Below are 15615 nucleotides of genomic sequence, written 5' to 3'. Positions count from 1 at the left end.
CAATTGCTGATGACTCTGTGCATATTATCCACTTTCACTTTTCTTTTTTAAAAAAAAAACCCTCACAGAATGAGGCATACACTATATTTATCAGGAACAGCGTTTCAGAAGTTCCTGTCATTTGTTTTAAAAACTAATTTATTGTGATGCAAACTTCCAGACACAAATTCACATCAGAAGCATTAACTATAAAATTTATTAAATTATATTATGCGCTTCCTCCCAAAGGAGTCCAGTATAGCAAAAACTAGCAGCATAATAAATTATCGGAATGTCAAAGACTTTACCCAAAGACAGTTGTTTTCTCCAGGCATTGAAAGTGATTTGAACCTTGCATTTAGGTCTGAGCTGAAGAAAATACACAATGTCAAAACACTTTAAAAAAATGTTTATTGACAGTTAAATGGATGGAATGATAGAGCAATAGTGCAAAGAAAGATGTGCAACTGAGGGCATCAATCTTCTCCAGCGCCAACTTTCACAGTTTAGTAATTTCAATAAGTAAAATGTGAAAAAGAATAAATAGTGAGTGTGTCAGTAAAAAGATTTACAATTCTACCCAAGAAATTGCTACAAGTCTATAAACAAGTCAACTTTTCAGCCTTTTTTTACATCAGTTATCCTGCAGGAGTGGAATAGACCTAAGAGCTCTACCCAGCAATTCAGAGCAGAAAAAAGGTCTAGGTCAGATCTCTCAGCCAAAGGAGATAAGTAACATTCCTAGCCTGCAAAGGTGAAAATCTTCTCTTGGAAAGACAGATTTGCCATAGTTGCTCACAAAATGTATAACTATTTTTCTATGCCCCCTCCATTGTTTACCCATAACAGGCTCTGTGCTGTATTTTTTACGTGCTGCAAATGTATAATATATGGGCTTAGAGGTACAAGTTGGGAAGACAAGAGTAAAGCAGCCCACCATCAAATACAGCTTCATTAGGCAACAATACATTTGGACACACTGCTAAATGATTCACTGTCACCACAAAAATGGATCAAGGAGAAAACTTCTTACTGAATACTAGATATCTCTAGCTCAGAAAAGTAATCACGGAGTACATTCTCGGTTCCAAATGCAAATGACCAAAACATTTTTCATGGTATACCATTAAAAAAGATGGGAGATGTTTAAAGTTCTCTTGAGAAGTTTAAAACAAAGGCTACTGTGTAGCTTGGACTTTTAATCACAAGACTACCATGCTGCAATGATGAGCAACTTCTGGAAGTTTCAGAAGTGGTATACAAGGCAGCAGAGGAACTGAAAAAGAATTGCAGCTCACCGCACACTCTTAAAGCAAATCTCTGGATCACAGCAACAAATTCATTGGAGAGTTGCTTAGTTAGTGAAATTCTGGCGTTCTCAGAAGTTATTCCTATGCAAGTTGCTTATAAAAGCAGTATGTATTTTTAAAAAGTTAAATTTGTAGTGTATGTTGTCAATTAACAGGTTACCAATCACACTCTCCAACACTTTATATTCAGGACAGCAATAGTATAGTAAACAAAAAGAACCCCACAAGTTTTATTACATAAAATAATTTTACATTAACTGATAAATACTGTCTTCATGGTTCACTAAATCCAATAACTAGTTATCTTCATGTTAGTTTCTATATATTATAATTACTAGAGGAAAACCAGTTTGTGTTTCATCTCCTCTCAATCAATTCATTCCACAGGGTTTGTCTACTTGTTTTCCCTTTGGGGAGGAAAACAACAACTCTGCAATTAATTCAGTTCCACTTAAGGGCTTCATTTTGATGCCTGCCAGATAATAAGTCCCAGGATTAGAACAGCCACAGACAGACCAAGAATCAGGATACAGATCTTCTTACGAGATTTCTTCTGTTAAAAGAAAACAAATAGGGAAAAATCCATTTACCCCGGGAAGATGGTAAGAAAACAACATTCAGCTCATTAATATTTGTACAACAGGAAGGTGGGATGTGTTTGGACGCAATACTTAACCAAAGAGGAATAAGATATCAACAAGAAGAGGGAAACAACATAAATTGTCAAAAGAGTGCTTAAACAATCAAGGCTGAATATTTAACATATATTTAAAAGGCAGCAATAGAAGGTACAAATTTATTGCTAGTGGTGTTGACTGAGAGAAACAACCAGGTAGATTTGTGCACGAAGTGGGGCTTTCCCCCTTCTTTTCATTAAGGCTCCATACTGCTTTGAAAGCTCCTTTCCAATTCCCCAGTTTAAATACACCAGCAGGTTTCAGCATATGATAAATAAAATCCTGCTGTTCAGAAAAACAATGAAAATGCCTGTTCATGCATAGGTTGCTCTGTGCACATTTCTGAATCGCTAGCAATATCATAATCACGACTGTCAGATTAAAAAATGCTTTATTGATAGGTGTGGGGATATTGGCTTATTTTGCTTCTGTATTTTTAACATAGGGAAATTTTCTGAAATGATGTAAATGGCTACCAGAGCCTTTTCAGTCTTGGTGCTTCAGTTATGAAATGCTTGCTAGACATCACTCTTTCATAACTCCAGTGCCAAGCAAAGATATCATTTTCTTAAGTCTTTTAAACTCAGTGTACCATGGCGGGCTTCCCCCCTTGTTTTATTATACTTGAGATTTATAGTTTAGTTGTTTTTATAGTTATTTCTGTCATTTTTATTACTGAATATTATGCTAAACCACATGCAAAATTTTATTAAAGCGGTACATAACTACCTGTAATAAATATGTCATTGGCCCATGTATCATTTGCACTTTTCATGTAGCTTTAACATTAATATTTTAAGATGGTGCCACACAGTCCGGGAGATAGAAATAGAATGTGTTAGAAATTCAAGAGAAGAAAGGACACAGCCAATTGGGTAGGATGTTGATGTACACAAGGTACTGGGTTCAACAATGGGCAATTCTAGCTTTCCACCACTCTGTTACAGGTCATCATATATAGACTTCAGTTGTGCTTACTGCCTCTAGATTGTGCAAAGGGTAAATTCACTGGGAAGAATCTCTCCATTAAAAGCTATGCATTTTTTCATCAGTTTGAATTTCAAGGTGTCACAAGGAATTGAAAAAGAGAAGTATGTAGATACCATTTTCCTTTCGTTTTAGAAGAACCATGGGTGGTATCCAATATTAAAGCCAGCTCACTGAAATTAATGGGCAAGACTAACTTAGATCCATTAATTTCAAAGGGTCTGCTCTGAACAGAACTTGGCTGGAATCCAATCCGTTGGCTTCAAGAGGCTTTGCTTTCTCTTTTCTGAAGAAACTTAGCAAGACTGATTCTGCTCCCACCTCCCTTCCTTTTAAAGTGGTTGTGCACACATTGTTACCTGATAATAAGCGGCTCTTTGTAACTGGTCATTGGCACTTTCCACGTGGACTTCTGCATTTTCTACATTTGCTTCTATACTATCTATAGGGAAGAAGAGCACACACAGATGTACAATTTTCTTACAACAGCCTGTATATATAACAACAACAGCCTGTATATCAATGATTGGGAATCTTGTTCTGTCGATGGCTCCATTCCTGCAGGAGTAACCTATGGAGTGGTGGTGGGTGGGGCCAGAGCTAAACTCTGAATCTTATGAAATAAAATTAAGTAACTAACTAACTTGCATGGGGCCACTTGCTTCTCTTCCCATCACCCTTCCTGCCTGCTTGGTGGGCTGGGGGGGGGGGCAGGGAATGATCACTTTTGCCAGAGGTCAGGCAATGCTGGCAAAGAACTCCTCACCCGACCCTTCCATTTGCTCCATCTGTTTTCAATTTTTTTTGCACCATTTTGATCTTCCCCACCTTTCTATTCTCTCTCCACCCACATGAAATAAGACCAAGGAACACAGCTTTCCCACCCCTTAACATTGCTATAATTAGGGTTTCCATACGTCCAGAATTTCCCGGACATACCGCAGTCAGAAGCAGTGTCCACGTGGAAATTGGGGAAATTTTGGGAAAATACGGATGTATGGCAACCCCACAACTTTTGTGTCCAGGTTTTCACTTTTTGAAATAAAGCCTGCTTAGTCAGTATATAAAATGGTTTTATCATAAAAATCACAGGTGCTGTGAGCCCTGATATACTGTGTCTCATAATCCATTGACAAATTACTACCAGCTCATTTTCAAAAGGTATAGCATGAACAAGTACTTATGGCCCCACCTTCTGAAGTGGTAAAAAATGCCTCTATTTTGCCCAGTTTTTTATATCAAAAAAATATATCAAAAAAGATATATTTGATAAAAAAATGATATATTTAGAGCACACTGCCTGGCACAAAGAACACTCAATTTGTTTCAAAGATCTCCAATATGAATTCTCAGCTAGTAACACACCATAGCCTGAACATATAACCATAAGCATCCATAAAAAGTTGCACAATCAGCAATTTGGAGGGAAACTGTCATAGCAAAAACAGGTATCATCTTACCAATCATGTCTCCCTGATCATGGATCATCATAGCCAAATCTTTAAATATCTGGTTCACATCCAGGATATCTGCCTGAAGGGAAGAAGGTCATGCATGTTTACAGAACCCATTTGAAAAAGTAACACAAATGGACATCCACTCTACTATGGTTTAGATCTAAATAGCAACACCCACATGATGAAGCTTTCCTGCCCACTTTTCTGCTATAGTAGTTTGATCCCCTGAAAAGTGAACCCTGGGAAACTGACTTAGTATTATTTACAAACCTTTGAGATGACATAGTTTATAGGGTGTATAAAAATGCCAAAAATTAAAATTACATTTTTATTTTTGGATCAGAGTCCTCACATCCCTTTGAAATGAAACATTTACAACCACATTTTCCAGAATTTATGAAGAGGTCTCTGTCTTCAAAACTTGGATGAGTTTCTACAACTTATCCCCCGTTCAACACCAAAGAAACATCATTGGCTCCATCTGTCTGGTTCCTATATTCCAAAGTGTGGCTTCTTGTCCACCTGACCTGCTTATACCTCCTTCAAGCAGATCTCCTTCATTTTCCTAGTAGCTCCTACATTTGTTTCCAGCTTGGGATAGCCACATCCTTCACTCCTCCCTTTCAGCAACTTCAAGAGAGTCACAGTCTATGTTTTCTGAACACTTGCCCCAATCTTTGATTGTGCATATACTAGGGGCGTGTGATAAATTTGTGGTAAGTATTTCTACAAGGCAATACTGTATACCGGTGAAGAAAAGTTTGAGACTTGACAGCTTCCCAGGGGGTAGCTCAGCTGAACCGATACTTTACAGATACTTTGCCCCAACTGTCAGGACTTCAAAGTGCAGTACAGGGTTGTTTGAAAAGCAGTGTGGGACTGCTTGCAAAGGGGCTTTCAAAGCTCACCCCACCCAATTGATCTTTAAACCTGTAGCTTTCAGAGGTTCAAAAAGCAGCATGGAACTCTTCTGCTTTGGTTGTATTCACCCATTCCCAACGGGGTACTGGAGCATACAGTTAATGCAGAATCAAACACCACGCCGCATATCCGATGATTGGCATGTGGGCATGGTTTCCAAAAAAATGGCCCCATGAGCCAAATTTTACCCCCTGGCAGGTCAAGATTCCTGTGGGTCAGAGGTTCCCCACTGCTGAGTTACAGCATATCCCAGTATGCAATTAAAGAAAATACAGATGGGACCAGTGTGGTTCAGAAGAACCTTGAAGTCCTCGCTCAGACCTATTTAAATACAACAAAGCGATTTTTAAAACTTTGCATCTGGTTCAAGTCCTAATCCACTCACCTCCAACTGCCTAATGGCAGTTTCTCTCTCCTTAATTAGTTCAAGATCTTGTTCTGTTATTGCTACGTCTTCCTCTTGAGACTGCATCTGATTCCACTCTTCATTGCTGCAGGGAGAATGCTACATTACAGTGTGCTATTCCAATTATTACCGAACACTCACTTGGATTTTCACCTAAATACCTGATTTGTATTAAAGGAGGGAGAGTGCTCTCCAAATAATGAATCACTTACCTATTTCACAATTTATTGCAAAAATATTTGTCTGTTTTTATTCGTTTCTCCAATGAAAATTCCTATGCTCAGATCATGAGTCTACTACTCCAGAAAAATCTGAAGCTGTTTTTATAGGTATTTTATTGATGTATTTTTGCCACCTAGGTTTCAAAAGCTTGCAGACATCATCCAAAAGTGAATTAAAATACATATACTGGCAACCGTATGCATGCTAATAGTTCATTGGGACTGAAAGTACCAAGTAAATAATTTGAAATGTCCTATGACATAGAGAGTCAGAGTTTTCTTGCAACTCTGCCCCCAACAGTCAAATGTAAAAATAATGTTGGTAAAAGTAAGGATCAGTATTTATACTTAAGTGCAACAGGTCTGACTGAGATGTTACAGCTCAGTCATAGTTTGACAATCAGAGCTGTGTCCAAGACTGGCATACTCCCTCCTAACCCTCCCAAATTACCTCTCTCTCCTCCTGGTTTGCGTTAACAATTACTTGCTCAAACCAGATGCCACGAACAAGTGCTCACAAACCAGTTTGCTTCTAAGCCAGAATTCAAGCCATGGTTCAAACTCAATTTCCAAAGTCTGGATACAAACCATGGTTCAGGTCTTGGCCGTCATTGATGCAAACTGGGAAGTAACTGAGGGAATCAGAGAGCATATCAAGGGAGCACACCGGCCTGACATCTGAAATGGGCCATTTTTGTTCTGATTCAAGAGTAAGAAGCTTATGTAGTATTGGAACACCTTGTTAATTCACCAATGCCTGCGTTTTCTTCCTGTTCCCCACCCATTTTTCCCCAAGTCAAGAGATATGATTGCATTTGAAGAGATAAAAATGATTTGTCACTTTAAAGAAGGAAACATTACCTGTCAAATGAGACCAGCTGTTCTTCCCTGGACCTGTCATCTCCCTGGAAAAAAGAATTTAGTTCTCATCAGTCAACAGGGTAAGGTTTGTACTAAGTAGGCTGGAAGATGTGATGAAACACTGAAGCATTATAATGCCTGATCACTATCAGTATTGTCTTCATGTCCTGCTGATTTCAATGGGCAGGACAAAGAACGATAGATTAAAAGGCTTTGTGATAGTCAAGAGAAGATAACTTATTTTTAACTAAAAGATTTTAAGGTTGCCTTTCAAACTAAGCTTCCAAGGTGGCTAATAAACCAGTACAGGAAGTTGGGTGTTTTTTTGTTTCTAAAAAACACCAATAACTTGAACAGAGCAAAACTAAGTAAGAAGGGATAATGATCTCATCAGTCAAGCCCTCTGTTGCATGGCATGATCACTCACTCACCCAACTCCTATAATTAATCCTCTTAATCCTGTGTGTGCCACAAGTGTGTGCAAGGGAAACATATGCAATCCAGGGTCACTACTCACATGACTAGGAGTATTGCTTCCTGTCCTTAAATATGGGAATTAGTCAGACTCCTATCTACTCACCCAACTTGGCCAATGCTGACCTCAATGATGAAGGAGGGAGAAACTCCCCAATGCAGGGGAGAAACCATTTTAATGCAACGTTTTGGAAGAGTTTTAGTAGGAGCAGGAACCTTACTCAACATTAAAAAAATACAGATAGGAGAATTCGCCTAATTACTGTGGTCTAAGGGGTGGCTTTGACTCATAGTCCCAGGAAGTAACTGTCTCTCAGCAAAGCACTTACCCTGGTAGGCTTCCCAGATCAATACAATGCATCAGAAGTCTGTTCTTGGTAGGATGACCTACCAATGTATGATGCCCTTGGCTGATTAAACAATCTCTGACCTTTAAAATTTGTTTGTGGCAGGGGGTGTTGTTGTTGTTGTTATATGTATTGCCTCCAAGTGGGAATCATGGTGTATTCTGAACACACTTCAACTATATTTTGGTACTGTGTTTGCAGAAAGAGTAATCTCAACCTCACAGAATAGGCAGAGTATAGGATCTGTTATGAACCCTAGCTAAAACCAGGGTCAAGAACTGTCATGTTTACAGGATACAATGCAAAACATTTAAATGCTTAAAAAGAAACATTTGAACGGAGCCTGTAACAGCCTTTTTCTTTAGGAGAGGCTTGGCTGACAAACTTACAGAAAGACGAGAACCAGCTCTTGCCCGGGCAACAGTCTCCTTTTCTTTTTCAGACACTCTTCTTTGCACTGCTTGAAAGTTATTTAAGGCTGCGGAAAAGTCATTCATTAAACGTTCCTTCTGAAGTTTCTGCTGGCGCTAGAAAACACAAATTATGTCAATGGCTTATTGTGTAGAACAGCAAAAAGGAGCATCCAATAACAAAGAGAATGTATATGCCTTATTTCTACCTTTTATGGATTCTGTTTGTAACAGTAATCCAACAGGATTCCCAAGGTGGAAATAACACCTTGTTCCACAGATCAAAGTACAGCTTCACAAACTGTGAGGGAGGAGACACACAAACCACAGCGTTTCCAGTACATGTTTCTGGGTCTATACTGTAGTTTATAGGTATCTGACAACAGAAGTGCAACTGAGCAAAGTGGATTAAGGCTACAATCCTAACCTCTGGCTATGCTTAATCAGCCCGATTGCTCAGACCAGCTCAATAGCTCTGGACTAACGTTTGGGCAGATGTGTGCATTGAGGTGCTCCTCACCAATAGAACTCCCTTGCTGATGATGTTGGAGCTTCTCCCCTAGACAAAGCTGGTGAAGCCCAGCAGGGCTGGGCGGAAGGAGACCTCCGCTCCATCCAAACCCCCTCCAGCACAGCACATCAAGGGCTTGGATTCCTTTGCCCAGCCTCCATTCCATCTTCCTTTGAAGTTAATGGGAAACATATTTATTTAACTTTTTTTGCCGCTCCATAGACAACTTGTCTTTTGTTTGCTGGTGCAGCAGTGAGCAAAAAGGCAAACTACTTAAGAAGGTTCTACAGAAGCTGTAGGCAGGAATGGGGCAGGGAAGTGAAAGAGGAGTTTCAGCTGACCATCATCGCAATGCTACTTGGGCAAGAATCTCTCTTATTGTTTATTGGCATTACACACTGAAATAGAAGCCCCTCACTTTCAGCTGTGCTACCATTTGATATGACATGGGGAAGTTCATCAATAGGTCATAGTTAAGGAGAAGTGATTCCCCCCCCCCCATTTAACCTCTTTCTCCCTTCCTCTGTGGTTTGCAAAGCAAAATAATAGAGAAGTGGATAAAGCCTTGTTACACACAAGCAGAGGTACACAGGCAATGCACAGGCAGTCTTAAAAGCTGGCCTCTTAACTTTAGTATTAGCCCATGTGCTGAATCTTCCTATTATCATTTCAAACACTTCTCTGCACTGTGTCTTGCCCACAGCTAGTCACCTCATCTGCTTGTCAGGTGTTGAGGAGAGCGGCAGATCTTGCTTGTTATTAGATACCCAGAGCATCTCATATCTGCTGTAGGCAAATATCAGTCTGCATTTATGGCTCGATATATGAGCATTAGCAGCCAGGGAAGGGAAAAGAACTGGCCTAGATAACATCCAGCTTTAGACTAGCATTTAGAGTCCTAAAATTGAGTGTTTACATCTATTTCATGCACTAGCAGAAACTGAAAGATTCCCTTGCCTCCAACCATCTGTTGTTTCCTCACTCACTACAGCAGATGGAAATGAGGGATTAACCCTCTTCCCCAGAATACTAATTAAATTCCAATGGAAAAACCACCATGTGCCAGTAAATTGCAGATATAAAGAGTTCAGCCTTTAAATTAGGGATGGGAAACCTGTGGGCCTCCCCATGTTGGTGCATTACAATCTCCATCATTCCTGACCGTTGCCTATGCTGGTGGCTGAGGTCGACAGGTTCACCATCCCTGCTCTAAATGGACCTCACTCACCTTTTCACAGTATCCTACACATCCCATCAAAACAATGATGTTGGTATTCCATTAAAAACATCACTAATATCGCCATTATCAAGAAATAAGCTTTCCTTCCAATCTATCACAGCACAGAAGACTCAGATACCTGTTCCGATGCAGATAAGGGGAGTGGGAGGGAGCCCAGCTCCTTCAGGTATTCATTGGTCTCTTTGGCAAGCCGGTTTGCTGTGTTCTGCAACTGCTGTCTATGAAAAAAGAATGCATTCTTCAGCTTTGATTTCTAGACTCTTCAAAACGGAAGCTTGAGCACATAAACAGGAACTATGATACCCACAAATCTAATTTTTCATTCACTCGGTTATGCAGCAATTTAGGACAGCCACATGATTCTTGTTGGGTGCCTCCCAATATTAAAATTTCATTTCCCCCAGAAGTGAATAGACATTCCTTCCACATAAGCATTTCTAGTCTCTTTGGTATTAACAAGTTGTACAGCAGTTTGTTACTGTGTCCAATGGCCTACAGATGCAGCCACATGAGATGGGGAAGTCTTGATGTAGAATGGGCAGTTTTTTAGACTGCAGGAGGAGAATCACATTCATGAATGTTCTGCTACATTAGCCATGCTGGCAGAAGCTGATGGGACTAACAGTTCAACAGCATCTGTAGATTCCCCATCCCTGCCCTATATGAACTTACCCAAAGTAGTGTACTAGCACAACAGGCAGCAGTCTGGGCTAGAACCCCTCTCCTTAAAATACTATAGCTATTTTATTTTGTGGGATACATGAGCAGGAGAGAGTATTAAAAAATGCTATGCCTCCCCTTGCAGACTTAAGTGGCATCATCTCTTCAACCAACCACATTCTACTGCCCATGCAGGATATTCAAAATTTATCCAGGTATTTGGGTTTGCCATTGTAATGTGCACTTTAAGAACTGCTCAGGTCATACGTACAGGTTTTCCTGCAGTTTGCTGGAGTCCTGCTTAGTTCCCAGCTGACTCATCAAGTTCTTTATCTGAGAAGCTGTGGAAGCAAAGTTGATTGTGCGTTATCATTGAGCATAAAAGTTCTCCTCTAAGGAGGTATTGCCAGGGGGAAAAAAAATTGCTGAAATCATAGCCTGATCCTAACTATAATTACTTGAGGATAGGTTACATCCATTTCAGTGGTGTGTTTAGCCTAAAGCTTCAAAAGGAATTTAAAGGGGATTTCACTATTTTCAGAAGGAGACATTCTTTGGGGCAACACAAAGTTGTCTTTCAATGAATGAATTAAAAAAAATCTAACAGACTCTTGTTATGACTGTAGAGTGTACTGGAAGAAAACTTCAATCGATTAAAAAACTACTTCTGAAATTACTACATGTCAGCAATAAGTGACAAAGTGCAAAGCAGCAATAAAGCAAGTAAGTGACAGTGCAAAGGTTAAATCTAAAATACAAAGGGAGGGAGTAATTTCGTTGTCCCCGAGAGGGGGGCAATGACAATAAAGATATTATTATTATTATTATTATTATTATTATTATTATTATTATTATTAGGTTGGGGAGAAGAAGACAGACGCACTTACTTGGGAGGCCCCATTGTAGCCTTCACTGACCTAGTGCTCTCTAGGTACCTTGGGGTACAACTCATATCAGCCCCAACCAGCACAGCCAACAACCGTGTTCAGCCAACATGGCCAATGGGGGTTGTAGACCCAAATAACTGGAGAGCATCAGATTAATAAATGATATCCCATTGAATTCAATGGGACTGACTTCTCGTAAATTTCCGTAGGAATGGCAGGAAGTCTTTCTTTGGAACTTAATATTAATATATATTTCAGTGACTTCCTTCCTTTTTTCTTGTACAAATTAGCAACTTTTTGAAAGACGAATTGAGATGAGGTAGAGACAGGTCCAAAGACAGAGACAGGAAGAGAACTATTCTGCATTCACATTTCAAAACTGTTCAGTCCCAGGTTGATGGCCTTATGTCAGTAAACCTTATGTCGGTAAACCACAGAACAGTAAACCACAGAACAGATAATTAAATCAGACATAATAAACACCTTCTGAGAGTTATAAGCAAATACAGTATATATAGTCCTAACACTCACGGCTTGCTTGTGCTAGGTTGTGAACATGATGAGATCAAGTTAGTCTGTAACAATGCTTAAATAAAGCCCGAAAATATCAAAAATCTTGCAATTGTGAATTACTTGTGCAGAATCACAGAACAATTGTCTTGAATATTAGTCTGGCAGAGCATGCACATTTGACTGTGTTTCAGCATAACACTAAATCCTGGTTTAGTGTTAGGTGGACAAATCTCTATGAACCCAAGAAAGTGTCATGCTCGCATGCTGCTGCTCCCCATCTTGTGGCTACATGGGATGAGAAGCATGCAAACCTAACACTTTGTGCTCACAGAGGCTCATCAAACCATAGTTTAGCATTATGTGCAAACTGGGGCACAGCTTCCTAATCAATCAATTAGCTTCAGAGTGTGGCTGCAGTTCAGCTACAAGTCTGCTCAGAAGATGTGGATTATCTAGGCCCATTTCATTCCAGCATCGAGTCCAGCTATAACACCTAAAGTGCACTGGACACCTAGGTGGCAGAAGGGCAGGAGGACGACAACCCCACTGGTTCTCTTACTCTCAGCAGCTTTTGATACCAAGTAGACGATACCATGTTACAGTGGGTCTGCTCCTAGTACCGGGACTGTTTCCTGGGAACAGCATCAGGCAATTGTTGCTCAATGCCATAGAAGTTGACCTGTGGTTTCCTACAGGGTTCAGGTTTGTCCCCCTTGCTGTTTGACGCCAAATGGAGCCACCCAGTGTTCGAAACTCCCATTGTTCTAGGCACATTTTGCACCAGGGAATTTCATTAGCCTGGGTAGTTTCTGAGCTCTGGGCGCAATACTGCGCCTAAGATTTCAGATTAAAAATGCAGAGTGGAAGGAAAGGAGGACCTTTTTCTGCCTAACGCTGAACACCTTAACCTGATCTTATATAGTTTTGTTGTGATATATTGCTTGGTTTTTGTGTGCCTTGGTAATAGCTGCTTCGGGCATTTTTTGATAGAAAGATGAGAAACATATGTAACAAATAATTTATTTACTAAAATATTTATACTCCATTATTTAGATTAAAAACACAGAGTGGTTTACAATATTAAAAAATAAAACATGGGATGCATCTGGGGAAAGGGCGCTTGCCTTTTTTCTAGCATGCTTCTCATGCTCCCAGTCACGAACTACAGAGGCAAAACGTAACCTCTGAAGGTTGTTTTATATATATACCTACCAATATCAAAGCAGACACAAATGTTACTAAAGGTAGCTAATTCTTGAAACTAACTGCTTATGCAAATTGTCTACTCCCCCCAGCTTTTATTTAGCTCCACAGCGCCTGAGATTAGGACTAGTGGAAAGTAGAGTGGGAGCTGCAAGATTTTTTTCCCCAGCCACAAAAGTAGTACAGTGGACGCTCGGGTTTTGAATGTGATCCATGCGAGATGCACGTTTGCAACCCGCAGCATTTGCAACCTGCATCTGCGCATGTTGCGATTCGGCGCTTCTGCGCATAGCACGATTTAGTGCTTCTGCGCATGCGCGACTGCCGAAACCCGGAAGTAATCCGTTCCGGTACTTCCAGGTTTTGGCAGTCCGCAACCCAAAAAAACGCAATCTGAAGTGGCTGTAACCCGAGGTATGACTGTAGCTGTGTTCCTCTCTACATTTGCACTCCAGATGTTAATTTAAACATAAAAATTGGAAAGTCTGTCAAAGCTCAAGAAGTCTGTCCTTTCTTCCTTCTGTAGCATTTGTAAATGGGAGCAGAAGAACGGGATCAGACAGGTAACTATGTATATTTTCTAGGCACTGTTGTCAGACTTAAGACTGGGTGAGTTCTAGGCGTAAATAAAAGTCAAAGAGACGACATGGCAAATAGGTCTCTTAAGGCCCATCCCGATTTGCCCTCAAAATCCTCATTTTACATAAGGGCTTTGTCCTCTTGCAATCTATACTTGAGCAGTTTATATTCTGATGTGATTTTAAACCCAGAGTTTTGGCATCCATTCTCCCTGTTTTCCACTATATGCTGTTTCAAGCAACCCCACCTCTGAAGAAGTTGCTTCACACTTAAAAAAAAAAAAAAAAAGAGAGAGAGAGAGAGAGAGAGAGAGAGAACCAAAGATGCCCCAAGCTGACAGGGACACTTTTAAAAGGAAGCATATGTCCTTTTTGGATTTTTGAAGGAGAGGGAAACTTCAGATTTAGGAAGGAGAAAGTTTGGGACAGCAGCTCTCTCTGGTGATGATTGTATAGATGAGGGGGAATTAAAGGGTACATATTCCATATTAAGATGAGGTTGGATTGGGCCCTTACTAACTAGACTCAAGACAATTTCAGAGACTGTTCTTGCCTTCCTCAAAAGCACTTTTGTGTAGCTGGAAACAATATATAGAGACTGTTACGCAGTGATCACATGCAAGTGTATTTTGCTACATGTACACATAGGGAAACCAGAAGAGATGTCAATGGTTTGGCAGAATTAAGACACACAATGAAATACATAACCACAGGGCCATTATATTCTATATGCAGGTCACACCTCTTGACTACAATTAAGTGATTGCCTTTTAGTCAACAAAGAACACGTGAAGTGGCCTCAGTAATACTTATAATTGTTAGGAAGCTATTAGGTGAAGCATGGGCAAGGTAGCAATGAGCAGAGATTGACTCATCCCTTTGCAATAATTCTCCCACTCATAATGAATATGAATAATGAGACGGCCTGTGGCTTTAACTTCTTCTTTTTTTATAAATACAGATCTTGCTTCCTCTTGTTTGTTGATCTATTTTACTGTATTTTTTGAAAGCAATACTTTATGATGCAGACCAAACCAAATGAATAAAATAATCCTTAGGACAGAAACACGGAGGAAAGGTGGGGTGTGGGGTGTAGATAAGGGGGGACGGACCTATTGGGGGAAAAGTGGGCCTTTAAAAAAAAGAGAGAAAGCCATGGGGGTGAGGGATTATAATGGCTTTCTATCGGTTTAAAATATTGTCTTTAATAGACCATCGGGGTAGAGAGCGGGCAGTCCCTGCGGATTAAAGTTCGCTAAATGGGGGCCCTTGGAACTGCCTGCCACTGCAGCTAAAGGAATCAAGTGTACAGAAGGTCGAAAAATTGCCTTAGGGAGCTGTGAGCCGCCCTGAACGTATTGTAAACGGAAAGGCGGGATCTTAAAAGAAAAAAAGACGAATCTAAGGAGGATAAGGCGGCGTTGGGAGGTGGAACACATGACAGGGGGGCGGTAACAGAGATTGTTTAGGCGGTCGGGGGACAGAATTCAGGAGGCCTGAGGGGACAAGACTTAAGCCACAGCGGGTCGTGTGGGGAAGGGGAGGAAGCGGTTTTCACTCACTGCATTGTGCCAGGCGCTGTACATTGGTGCTGCAGGTCTGGATAATGGCGCTGAAGTCCCGGGGCGGAAGCCCCCCGGGCCGGTACGTCTCTAACGGGCCGTACGACATGGCCGAGCCTGAAACCCGGACAGAAAACGAAAGAAGGGAAAACACACGATAAACAACACAGGATCTGTGTCACGGTCAGCCCAATCTGACTAGCGCCGCTTCCGCCGCCTTCACGAAGACGCACGCGCAAAGGACAAGGCCCTGCCTTCTTTTCCCCTGCTCCGCGCAGGCGCGGGGAAGAAATGCGCGCACCCGCCCCGCAAGTGACAGCCTGCGACGTGACCTGCCCTCGGCTTCCCCTTTCCTAGGCGGGTTCTGCGCGTGCGTCGCGTTCCCCTCCTCGCCCCGCCCACCGAGACGCG

At 41.0% G+C, this 15615-nt stretch overlaps 1 protein-coding gene and 1 long non-coding RNA gene across 2 annotated transcripts; one reads left to right on the top strand and one right to left on the bottom strand.

Annotated features, from left to right (window-relative positions):
- Positions 1-373: 373 nt before the first annotated feature.
- On the bottom strand, positions 374-15569 carry STX12 (syntaxin 12). The gene is made up of 9 exons (XM_083750972.1): positions 15205-15569; positions 10733-10802; positions 9920-10019; positions 8030-8167; positions 6820-6863; positions 5717-5822; positions 4414-4486; positions 3313-3395; positions 374-1842 (listed from the first exon to the last, which is right to left on the bottom strand). Exons 1-9 carry the CDS (start codon positions 15311-15313, stop codon positions 1750-1752), a joined length of 816 nt encoding a protein of 271 aa, XP_083607098.1. The 5' UTR covers positions 15314-15569; the 3' UTR covers positions 374-1749.
- LOC310850010 lies at positions 1805-10717 on the top strand. The gene is made up of 3 exons (XR_014567196.1): positions 1805-1891; positions 6755-6899; positions 10607-10717. It is a non-coding gene; the product is annotated as an uncharacterized lncRNA (long non-coding RNA).
- Positions 15570-15615: the final 46 nt, after the last annotated feature.

This window comes from Podarcis gaigeae (assembly GCF_964106915.1).
Source record: "Podarcis gaigeae genome assembly, chromosome: 8".
Classification (NCBI taxonomy): domain Eukaryota; kingdom Metazoa; phylum Chordata; class Lepidosauria; order Squamata; family Lacertidae; genus Podarcis; species Podarcis gaigeae.
Note: the sequence above shows the minus strand (reverse complement) of the source record. Positions and strands in the feature narration are given on the sequence as shown.

Bases quoted from the DNA above. Each gene is read 5' to 3' on its own strand.
- STX12 (XM_083750972.1), bottom strand. From the start codon at position 15,313: ATGTCGTACGGCCCGTTAGAGACGTACCGGCCCGGGGGGCTTCCGCCC. The intron at 8,168-9,919 runs GTATCTGAGTCT...TGTGTTTTCTAG, and splicing joins CCTTATCTGCATCGGAACAG to CGCCAGCAGAAACTTCAGAA. The intron at 1,843-3,312 runs GTAACAATGTGT...TTCTTTTAACAG, and splicing joins AAAGAGCCGCTTATTATCAG to AAGAAATCTCGTAAGAAGAT.